Source organism: Cynocephalus volans, chromosome 1, assembly GCF_027409185.1.
Source record: "Cynocephalus volans isolate mCynVol1 chromosome 1, mCynVol1.pri, whole genome shotgun sequence".
Taxonomy (NCBI): Eukaryota; Metazoa; Chordata; class Mammalia; order Dermoptera; family Cynocephalidae; genus Cynocephalus; species Cynocephalus volans.
This window is the reverse complement of record NC_084460.1, coordinates 189870825-189882926: the sequence shown is the minus strand read 5'-3', so window position 1 is coordinate 189882926 and position 12102 is coordinate 189870825. Positions and strand designations below refer to the sequence as shown.

Below are 12102 nucleotides of genomic sequence, written 5' to 3'. Positions count from 1 at the left end.
TTGGTGTTGATATTGTTGACGGTTGATGGAGAGAAACATAATTTTGGTCCCAGATCCACAGGGAGCCAGCACAGGGAATGTGTCTCTAACATCTGTTTACTGAGGGCATGCCCATGTCCTGTAATATGAGTATCAATTCTAAGGGCTCTTTTGAACAGCCCGTGTCAAAGTTTATGCACAAGAGTAGTAGGGTTAAAAAGGTAAGAAATACAGTCATTCCAAAGCATAAAATATCAGACAGGTCAATGTCTAAGTAGTGCTTTAATTTTCAGTTCTTGAAGAGTATGTAATAAAATTTTTCCCCTATCTCATACAGAAATTCAGGAGGCAAAGATGGCACTGACTTCGACAGGAGCACATAGGCAGGACTGAAGGAGTGAATGTTCTGTCCTCAGTACATCTGTTTGTCCATGTGGGAAGTAAACTCAGGACCTGCTCCCTTGCCCTTAAGGGAGTCAGTAGCTTTGTTTCCACTGTGCCCCACATCGGCTGGTTTTCAGTTATGTATTTAGCGTCAGATGGGTTAAATGATCTGATAATTCATTTAATTTTGGACTGAGTGACTGAGTAGTATCATCTGGACATATGTAACTGAGAGCACTTTGTCATAACCTTCTGCACATTACAACACATTTGGCCTCCAGGCCCCTGTGTGTGAGGGCAGTGGGTGGTCTTGCTGCATTCAAGGCGGCCGTGCTCCAGAGCCACTGAGACCATTCTGGAGACGCATGGGCATCCTGCCAGTCCTGTACCTGTTTTTCTTGTCTGTGTACACAGTGTCCTGTTTCTCGTTTGTTTGCCTGTGCGTACTGTTTAACAGGGCTTTACTTTCTGAATACTGAAGGTTCCACTACAATAATGCGTCCAGGGGACTGGCAGCTGCTTCAGATGTGGGGGGTGGCGGTGGCAAGTGGTCTGAGTGTGTGTCCTCTGCTTCACCTCAGGTGTCCATTGACTGCCCGTGGTCAATCTACTCCACAGTCATTGCCCTGACATTCAGCGTGCCCTTCAGGACTACACACTCCCTGCTGTCCACCGGAACACGGTAATGGAGACCTGCAATCCCGGCTCTGGCTTTTGTCCCAAGATCTCCTCAGTGGAGATTTGTCATGTTCAAAGCTTGGCCTTGGTAATAATTAGGGGTGCTTTCTTAGATAACCACTATTATGCATCTGTTAAAACTGAGAGTAATTTCTTATTACCCTGTAACACCCAATCCATATTCATATTTTCCCACCCATCTCAAAAATGACTTTTTGTAGTTGGTTTGTGTGATCCCGTTTGATTACTAGATCTCTGTTTTCCCTCCTCCTGTTTTGCAAGTCATTGACTTGTTGACAGACTCGGCTCAGCTCTCCTCTAGAAGGCCCGCCATTCTGGGTTTTGGCTTGTGGGTTTAACTAGTTCCTGGTCCCTGTATCTTTTGTCAATTGCTAGTCACCTCTGGAGCAGGGTTTTTCAACCTCAGCACCACTGACATTTTGGGCCAGGTGATTCTTTGCTGTGGGGGCTGTCCTGTGTACTGTAGGATGTTGTGCACCACTCCTTGGCTCTCCTGCGAGGTGCCAGTAACACTCCAGGCCCCCGATGTGACAACCACAAGTGTCTCCAGACATTGCCCAATGTCCCCTGGGAGGGGCTGAATTGCTGCAGTTGAGAATACCTGCACGCGGGTTGGGGGATCATGCCTTGTGTTCCACTGGGCTGGGAACACATGACGTCTAGGTGCCCACCTTGGTGATGATGCTGCGTCGACCACCGGGCCTCTCACTGTAACATTCCCTGTTGCTTCCGTTCATTGATGATGTTTACATAACGTGGAAACAGAAATGTCAGAACCATATTGAGAATGGAACATGGTCCTAGCAGCTTTTCTTCAAATCACAGCAAGGGAACTGTAGATATTAGTGGTTAAAAACATCAGTAATTTCTAAAAGAATCTGAGATGCTTTATTAAAGACTTGCCATTCAAAACTCTATGTGCTGTGGAGATTAAGGTGAGTCCTGTATTTAGTTTCTCAGCAAGTAGCCTTTACTTCTAACGATGATGGCGGTCACTGCTGTTTCCTACCCGGCTCACTGCAGTCTGCAGTGTGTTTAGGATGGTCAATACAATCACGTAATAATACTGTATCAGACACAGATGTTCTTCGTCCCATTTTTCCACAGAAATACCTTGTTTAAAAAGATTTTTCCTCTGACAGCTTTACATGTGATATCAAAAGTAGGATTACACAATAGCGTGTTATCGTTCTGCTTTGTCACTTTTTGATTCCTCAGAGAAAGTCTTCTTAACAAAGCTAAAATATGTATTTATGAAATTCTTAAATGTCAAAATCACATTTTTTTGTTTTTCTGTTTTAGGAAATATGTTCAACTCTGTGTCCAGAATCTGTCAGAACTTGACTTTCAGCTGTCAGACAGTAATCTTGTAGCTACAGGGGACAGTACCGACCTACAGCTGATACCTTTGAACACGGAGTCCCAGCAGGTATACATTTGTGGAATTGAGCATAGACTTCTCAACAGAGAACCAGAGTGTGAGGACGTAGTATCTGAAGTGTTTTGATTAAAGTGATGTAGTGTGTCTTGAGATTGAGCCTTTTGACATGGAGAGCCGTCTCACTGCTCAGGAGCAGAGCCCGGGTGCACTTAAGCCTGCTCTGGAACTGCAGCTGGGCTGCCGTGGTGCGCACACTCGCATCTCTGTTGTGGAGTAAGCGGGCTCACTATGAGCTGAGTGGCATGGTGAATGGTTTAGGAAAAAGACTGGTATCCATAATTTTAGAAGAACTGAATCTTAAACCTGCCCTCCTCTGTGCACAGCTTTAAGCAAGTCCAAGTTTATGCTTGAACTGCATGTTGGTTGCACAGACACCATCCCCGGCAGGACATGGCGACTGTTCCGTCCACCTGAACTTACATGCCTGCCTGTGCTGGGAGGGAGGAGTCTTAGGAGCCAGTGCACTTTGTAGAGGGGTCACACTTGTGTCCACGAGGCATGGCTGAATCCTGACCCTACCCTTTCTGTTCATTTTTCACGTGTATTTTTAGATGGTGAATGCTGAGTGTTTAGAAGATGAAAGGTTTTCTTAATGGACTCCAGTATCTTTAACATTTTCAGAGGATTTTCCCCCACGTATTTGGCCACTTTCAGATCTTACCTGAGCCTGTTGCTGTGCCTGTCTCTGTGGACTTTGTAATAGCTGTGCTCAATGTATGCATTAGGTGGTGCTAGTCCCTAAATTAATTTACTGTTAAATATGAAATAACTGGTATGGATGTGAAGATGTACTTTGCAATTGGTTGATGCCATTTCCTCCGTTTTGGAGGTGTATGGGATATACCACATATTAATAAATAGTCCTTTAAGCTTCTTATTTATGATGCCCTATGCTGTGAAGCTTATGGAATCATAAAAAAAATTAAAACCTTTTGACCAATTTTGTGCAGTCTTCAGCTGGAACAAGGCCAGGTAGGAGGGCTGAGGGCAGTGGTGGGTGTGGAGACCTGCACAGGGGTCTCATGAAGCAGGGCTCTGTCACAGTGTCTCAGTCTCACTCGCACATTCACATGGCATGAAGTATGTTCTTCCTCGCTGTCATCCTGGTTGCACTTGACGCTCGGGGCGCTGCGTATACAGTGACGCTGGCTCTCTTCACAGTGCATCTGCAGCAAGCAGCCTGTGTTCTTCGTCTGGGAGCTGAGGTGGACGCGGGAGCCGCCCCCTGCTCTGCACGGCCAGTTCTCCATTGGATTCTCCCCGGCCTCTGAGGAGCAGCTGTCTGTCTCCTTAAAGCCATATACTTACGAATTTCAAGTGGAAAATTATTTTGTACGTAATGTATTATTTTGGGGGTGTGTAGGGTGGGAAAACGAAAGGTGGTATCATATTCTTTATAATCTAAAAATACAAATCGATGAATTTTTTCTATATAATAAAGCAGCAGCTCAGGAAAAGAGTTAATTCTTGCAGTAGTTGAATTACTGACCATCTTTATTTTAGAGCCCCAGGTCCCTCTCATGTGACACACCTGAGCCGTGCACTCTTGGGGCATCTGGGAGGGTTGATCATTCACAAGACCCAAAGACTCCTTTTCTCTTCCTTACAGAGACTTAGCAACTTCCTGAAAGTGCTTCTTAGAATTGTTTCATCTTAACCATTAGCTGCTACTCAGGCGTATTACTTTCTAAGGCATGTGTCTAGTTTTTTAAAAGAAAAACTGAAATGTGCTGTTGAATATTGTGAAGATTTTCTTATAACCTATTTATCTTTTGGTAGAAGGCAATTTAAGTGTGGAGCTACAAGTAGCATTGAGCTAGGTGAGTAGGTGCAGTGTGTCTTTTTGTTCCTTTAGTGAGATTATTTGACTTAGGCAAATCCAAATGTAGACACACAATTTTGTGGTATTTCCTTTTCTCTTTACTACTTGAAATTGTCAAAGTTTTATTTGACAAGGTATTTGTGTTTATAGTTATTGATAGTAGCGGGTTTTTCTCTACCTCCTTCTGACCAAAACAGACTAATTGTTTTGACCCTCATGTTTTTTTAACTCTGCTTATATTAGCCTTAGACAGTTAAACATAATCGCTAGCATAATTTATCTTTTTGTAGTACAAACAGGTACCTTTTTGCTGTTAGCAGCTGTACGTCAAATCATTCATATGGTAAAGAGTCTGCATAAATGTAGTCTGTTTTGTTTTACTGCCAATGATTACTAACTAGTTTGTGAATTTTACTGTAATTTTTCTGTCTTTTTTTCTTCCTCTTCAAATTTTGAGTATAGAAAGTGTTTTCCTTTAGAAGTGTACAAGCTGAGTAAAAGGCCAGAGAGAGACATGTGGTGCACTGCTCTTTTCAGAACTGGTATTCTGAGGACCTGAAATGTAGATGCCACTTCTCTTTTTGAACATGTTTATTGAGATATAATCTATGTACCATGAAGTTCACCCTTTTAAAATGTATAATTCAGTGGTGTTTAGTATGTTTGCGGAGTTGTATAACCATTACCATAATCTTTTTTTGGAACACTCTTATCCAAAAAGAAACCTTGTACCCCATTGATGCCTCGTCTCTTCCTCCCTCCACCCTAGACAACCACTGATCTGTAAGCAAATCTGTCCCTGTGGATTTGCCTATTATGAGCCTTTTGTATTAGGGAGATCATGTTACGTGTGTTCTTTTTGTGACTGGCTTCTTTCACTTAGCATCATGTTTTCAGGTTCATCCATTTTGTAGCATGTACTGGTACTCCATTCCTCTTTATGTCTGAGTAATGTTGCACTGTGTGGATATAATACTCCATTTTGCTTATCCATTCATCAATGGCTGTGATCTGGGTTGTTTCCACTTTGGGGCTGCTGTGAGTCATGATGCTATGGAAATCTCTTGGGTAAACATGTAGGAGTACAATTGCAGGGTCCGTGGTAACTCCATGTCTTACTTTTTGAGAAACTGCCAAAATGTTTTTCAGAGAGGCTACCCTGCTTCACACCACCGCCAGCCCACCATGGGCCCCACTTAGAACATGGAGGGTCCCGATTTGTGTGCATTCCCAGCAGCACTGGCTTCTGTTGTCTTTCTGACTAGCCATCTCCGTGGGTGGGCGTGGTAGCTCGTGGCTGTGACTGAAAGGCGGCTGAGGGAGGCACTCCACTCCTCCCCAGAGCAGCCAGGAAGCGGAGCGGGAGGGTGTGCATCTGGGGCAAACCCACCAAACCCGTGTGTGTCTCTGTCTAACTCTGAGCCTCCTTCAGGCTCTAAGTCAAACCCACAGTCTTCCTTTGCTGGGCTCAGAAACGTTTCAGACTGTGTGTGCTCCAGCTGGAAGCTTCTGAGTGGGAGCTGTTTAGACGAGCTTTGCAGTAGAGCATTTTCCTCTACGGTGTTCCTTCCTCCAACTGCCGCTCTTTCAGCCCCAGACATCAGGGCTGTCCCTCTGCCAGATGGCTGGGCTGCATGTGCCTCTGTGTTTGTGCCCTGTTGTTGGAGAGCTGCGGCAAGTCCCGGTGAGGCCCCTCTTCAGGCCAGTAGAAGTTTGTCTCATCTCTGAATAGATTAATTAGGTAGGAAAATCACCTAGAAAGGCTTATCTAAGGACTGTTTAGCCTTGTTATGTTATGTTTTTCTTGACATCAAGCTACAGAAGAACACTTTTAACATTCTGAAATCTTTTCCTTGAACATTCTACAATACCAACAGAACACTGCTTTAAATTGAGTTACACACTAATTGTTTTATATATTTGCATGAAAGAATGCTTAACTTCCTAAGTGGAACTGCCAGCAGGTCGCAGGTGAGCCTTGTCACCTGTGCAGTGGGCAGATTGGTTTTGGTCCTTTGTCGTGGGTGGTGATAGAATGTTAGGGGTTTATGAAAATCAACTGAGAATAGGTTGATTAAGGAGAAGGCAGATTGTGAACTGAGTTGGGTGATACCAAGGAATTTTTGTTGATTTTGTTAGCTGTGATGTTGTCATTGTGTTTTGGTAAGAAAATGTCTGTGCTTTTTAGTCATGAACACTGAGGTGGGTGGGATGAAGTGCCAGGCTGTCTAGAATGTGCTTTAGGATACCTCAGGCTAGCACAAATGGGCACATCGATAGAGGAGGCCAAGCAAGCGTTGGTGGCCTTTGACTCTGGGGACAGGTGTGCAGAGAGTCATGCACTGTCTGTCCTTCCTTCTTGTGCTAGTAGATGTCCACAGTTTATGCAAAGAAAATTTAAGGCCCTGGGATCAGGATTTGCCCGAAACACTTGTGTCCACAGCAGGAGTTGTCGGAGCGAGCTGCCGCTCCTCTGGCTGGTGGAGCAGACGTCTTTCCTTGGTGTTCTCATGTCTGCGGCAGCTCCACACTTGACTTCAGTCACGTCTCTTAAGAGCATTTAGGCACATTCCCTTTGGACTTGTCTCTCCCTTTCCTGCCCAGACATTGTACAACGTGAAAGCTGAGATATTTCCCCCCTCGGGAATGCAGCACTGTAGGACAGGCTTGCTGTGCTCCTTGGAGGTGTCAATCACGCGGCTCTCGGACCTCTTGGAAGTGGATAAAGATGAGGCGCTGATGGAATCTGACCAGTGTTTTCTGACGAAGCTTATGTATGAAGGTAGGTCTAGAGGCTTCTTTTTAATGACTTTTGCGATAATGCAGTGTTTTACGTGAGCGTGCCATGTCTTTCAGAGTGTAGTGCGTCTTGTCCTAAGAATGTCCTAGAATTAAAAGAACTTGTTTGGTAGTTTCATTATATCACATGGCCCTAGGCTTACTGGATGTTGAACTTGTTACTAGGGAGCATGCTCCTAACAAGTATTTATCCAGCAGTTGCCCAGCTTGGTGCAGAGAGTACAGTAGCGCTTAGAGATGCCTTTTCTCTCTGCATGTGACTCGGGACCTTTCCATTGCTCCTGAAGCAAAGTCCAGACTCCACTGCTTAGCAGTCAAGGCTGCCTATGATCATGCCTCCTGCCCCATTCCCCCCGACCCCCACAAAACCTATTTTGTCAGCTTTTCAAGTAAAAAGGGTGTTTCATGAAAACAGCGGCAAGGAGCTTACGACGAAGAGAACCGCACCCAGGCTTTTTCTCAAGACAGCCATCACATGACAGCAAAGATGCTTCATACATGTTACCTTTCATCACAGAGGACATTAAAAAGATGAATAGTCAAGACTGGAAATTACCCAAATATCCCTCAGCTCCTGAGTGGTTAACAAACTGGTGCATCCATACAGTGGAACAGCAGGGTGAGCTGCTGGTGCATGCAGCAACTCGACGGGTCTCGATGGCATCATTCTAAGTGAAAAAAGCTAGTCTCATAAGATAAGGTCACACACTGTGTGATTCCGTTTACGTGTGGTATTCTCCAAGTGACCATATGGAGATGGAGAGTGGATCTAGGGTGTGGATCTAGTGGATAGCAGGAATCATTTGTGGTGACGGAGGGAGAGTTCTCTGCCTGGATTGTGGTGGTGGTTACATAAATTGACACGTGACAAATGCCATCAAATTGTACACAAAGACATACCAGAAATGAGTGTCACAAAAGCGGTGAAATGCCAGGGAGGCCTGCAGTCTGGCCTGCATGGTGCCAGCACCTGGTTCCTGTAGTCATGGGAGATGGCACAGCTGGGGGAAGCTGGCGATGGGACACTTGTCCACCTCTCTACTGTTTTTGCAACTTCTTGTGAGTCTATAAACATTTTGAAATATTAAAAAAAATGTACTCAGGAGTTGTTTAATAAAATTATTAATTTGGACTGCTTCATGAAGGACATCCTCAAATAAAATTGGCCATTTTTCTGCTGTGAGTTCATGGTGGTGAAGAACGTGAACGACGTGGTAGTCTGGTGCCCTGCTGTTGCACTGCTAGTGCCAAGGTCAGCACGGTGGGAATGGAGCAGTATACGTTCTGCTCTGAGCCTGTGATGCTGGGTGCTGCACTGAAGACTGCTGCTGCAGGCACCCTGCCTGATGCTGCCGGCTTCCTGCGTCTTGCAGCACCCCTGTTCTCAACCTGCAGGAAGCCCCCTTCTGTGACCTGCCTCTCTTCTGCTCCTGGCCTGCTGGTCATACGTTACCTGGGATGTTACTCAGCATCCCCATGATGGGGATCTGTGACCTCTTTGTCAGGTCGTCTGCTTCTTGAAGGCGAAGATCCTGCCCTGCTACTCACTTTCATACATCTAAGACTGGTCCTAATGAATGCTCACTTAGGTGTTTGAATTGTGTTGAACTAAATTTGTGTATGTCTTAGTAATTAATGCTGATAAAAACACCTGCTGTGTATTAATACTCTGCTGTATCCCAGGAATGGTACTCAGTGCTTTGCATACATCTTCTCTTTCCCTCCTTGGAAAGCAGCTGTGTGAGGCTGCTGGTGTTTTTGCCACCACACAGGGAGGCCTGTCTGAGCAGCAGGGTTGGGATTCAGACCCGTTGGTCTTTGATCCTGCCACTAATCAGGTGGAGCCACTGCCCTATACCATTGCCCGTTCCTAATTTAACAGCCAAAGTAACCATACTTTTGAAGCATTACACAAAATTTTCACGGAGATTTCAAATCAACATTAAATCATTTCACAGGAAAAAAGTAGTTTTCTGTTCGCATCCAACATGTTCCAGTCTAAACTAGAACTAGTTAATTGAATGTTGGACTAAAAGAAATATATATCTTAGTAAAGCGTATATGTCTTGTTTTAAGGTGCAGTGACAAGACATTGAGAAATATATTCTCCAGTTTTGGGTTTTACTCTGTCAAGCATGAGAGGATTGGCTAACGATGGTTCTTACTTGGTTGTGAGTACTGAACGGCTTTTTCTGGGGTGAAAACGGGTTCTCTCTCTTTCAGTTGTTGACAATAGCAGCAACTGGGCGGTGTGTGGAAAGAGCTGTGGTGCCATCTCCATGCCGGTGGCCGCGCGGGCCACTCACAGAGTCCGCATGGATGTGATGCCTCTCTTTGCGGGTCACCTCCCCCTTCCTGATGTCAGGCTGTTCAAATACCTCCCCCATCATTCTGCACACTCTTCACAACTGGATGCTGGTAAGTACTTTTTACAAAAAAGTAGAGATTCAGTATTTGAGTAGGTGACAGCTTTGGGCAGAGAGGTAATGAATTGACATTGTACAGAGCAGGTTTGAGAATTGACATGATGTTTTTAGTGCTAATAGCAACCACTACAAAAGACCTAGTGTGTGGTTACAAGTTGCAGGACCCTGCTCTGAAGGTTGATCCTCTCTCTTGGTAGTAGAATTCTCTTTCGGGGGACCTCTGCCTCAGATGACCTCCCTGTGCACTTAGAAGTCAGCTCAGTGTGGTTTGGCCAGTCTCCAGTTAGCATCAGAGCGGTGCAGCTTCAATCTGACTCCCTGTGTTTTGCAGACAGCTGGATAGAAAACGACAGTCTGTCAGTGGACAGGCATGGGGATGAGCAGTCAGATGGCGGCAGCGGCAGGAGCAGAGGCAGTGTGCACTCAGCCAGCAGCGCCGAGCACAAAGGTTTGCCTATGCCCCGGCTCCAGGCACTTCCCACTGGCCAGGTCTTCAACTCCAGTGCTGGCATGCAGGTCCTGGTCCTCCCCAGCCAGGACAACCATGTCCTGGAAGTCAGCGTCACATGACATCGCCTGGGGATGACAGATGCCACACACAGCCTGGATTTGAGTGCACTTTAAAGGGACTGTGACTGAGTTGTTCTCCATTCTGGCTGCAGCCAGACTCTTGGTGATCCCGCGTGGCCGTGGAGGCATCAGAGATGTCATTGTACAGCCCCTGAGTTAAGTCATTATTTTTATGTTGTCTGTGATAAAAGATTACTTATTCCCCGTCCCCGTGCTGACATCCTGCAGGGTTTTCTCGGAGCCGCAGCTTCCCTTGCTTCCTCGCTCACTGCTCATGAAAGACTTATCTGTGGGCTCCACTGAGCAGATGCTATCTGCCGGCTCTGCGTGGAAGCCCACCATCTTTCAGGGAGCCACTCAGTAGGCCTTGCCGTTGTTGTGACACGTGTGTGCCCTTCTGGTCACACAACTGCTCAGTTTCTGGACCAGGGTGGATTTGTGAGTCCACTGAGGAGTAAAACACAATACTTTAGCCCACATCATCTAGTTGAGCTTTTCTAGAATAACACCTTTTAGGGCAGGTGGGTGGGGTGAGAAGTGGGGAGGGGAGGGAACATAAACCCTTCTGTGCCCTGGGACACCAGAGCTGGGCAGTCCTGGAGGGCCATCAGCTGGGCCATGCTAAAGGTACATGAGAAAGACTAGCCCAGGGCATGAGGGGCAACTTGGCATTGAGGCAGTTTAGGATTAATGGTTTTTCTGAAACTCTGTTTTCACCCATAATGTTGATTGAATATCATATGCACTTGGAATTATATTTAATTTAATTATCATTATATATGTGGGGGTTAAATGTTATTGGTTTTCTCACCTTTAAACTTAGTCTTTACATTTAATTGTAGCTGTGTAATCTTTTTTTTTTTGCACCTTAAGTCTTAGCAATTAAGATGTTCCATTTAAAATGATGACAAGAGGGTCCTCGCTGTGTATTTCTAGTCTGGTTGTGGGGAAGGACTCAATTCCTGGAGTAACCTCTGCTGGTCCACTCAAGTGTAGTCATACCATACCAACGGATTAATTTGCTTTCAGTTGTAAATTTAATTGTACATATGTGGTTGATTTATTATTTTTAAAAGTACAGACTAACTGATGAAATGTTTAAGTTGCACCAAAAATCAAGGACAAAATAAATGTATGTTTGTTTTTACTGGTGTGAAAGTCACAGCTTGTAAATAAGTGTTGTATTAAACCTTTTCCAGCTCTACAAAGCGATGTATTTTTGTATATATGAAATAGAGTACTCTTAATTCACTGGGAAAGTGTGCTTGGGGTGGAACTTGACAAGATTAATGTAAGCTGCTGAAGTTGTTTCCTACAGAGGGTGCAGTCTCACATGAATAACTCGGATGTGTGCCGCAAAAAGAAGGTGTTGCTATGCAGCTGCAGCTGGTCCCTGCTGGCACTGTGCTCAGGAGAGGCGGGTGTGGTGTGGGGGATCAGGAGATCAAATAATACAACACAACAGAGCAGTCGTTTTCAGTATTGTACATGATGTCTTTAACTCATCCAGTAAATAAAGGTGGTGTGATACCCCCATGTCTTTTTCACTTGTAGAAATTGGAGAAATGTGTAAATCAGATAGTATATTTTTGTGTTTAATTAAACTTTTCAGAAATTAATCTTCCTTGTGTGCAGTTTAAAACTAATAAACTTGATTAAACTAGTTAGGCAAATTAGAACTTCAGAATCTAATAATAGTTTAGAGTTTCTAAAATAAGGTGTTTTATTTTAAAAATTGGTGATTGCCCTACAGATCTGCCAAGTCTCGTGAATGAAGAGATCTTTGAGATTTGATTGTCAGAAAAGCTTTAATCCACCTTGTCAGCCTTGGAGCCAAGAGAACCTTTCCTCCATGTATAATGTAGCTTTCCCTCGCACCTTCTGGAAGAAGGATTGAATGAATGATTGAATGAAGTGATTGACTGTCTCATTTGTAACTCTGATTGTTTTCTATATTGGGGTTCTACTCCCAGGGTGAAATT

General features: G+C 44.7%; 1 protein-coding gene across 3 annotated transcripts in view; it reads left to right on the top strand.

Annotated features, from left to right (window-relative positions):
- TRAPPC10 (trafficking protein particle complex subunit 10) overlaps nt 1-11675 on the top strand; it is an 87629-nt gene extending 75954 nt beyond the window's left edge. For all 3 annotated transcript variants that reach the window (XM_063107655.1, XM_063107645.1, XM_063107636.1), the window contains 6 exons: nt 945-1045; nt 2365-2491; nt 3665-3835; nt 6930-7107; nt 9348-9542; nt 9882-11675. In XM_063107655.1, coding sequence (XP_062963725.1) covers nt 945-1045; nt 2365-2491; nt 3665-3835; nt 6930-7107; nt 9348-9542; nt 9882-10120 — 1011 coding nt within the window. In that variant the 3' untranslated portion in view covers nt 10121-11675. The remainder of the gene's footprint in view (nt 1-944; nt 1046-2364; nt 2492-3664; nt 3836-6929; nt 7108-9347; nt 9543-9881) is intronic.
- The last annotated feature ends 427 nt before the right edge of the window (nt 11676-12102 follow it).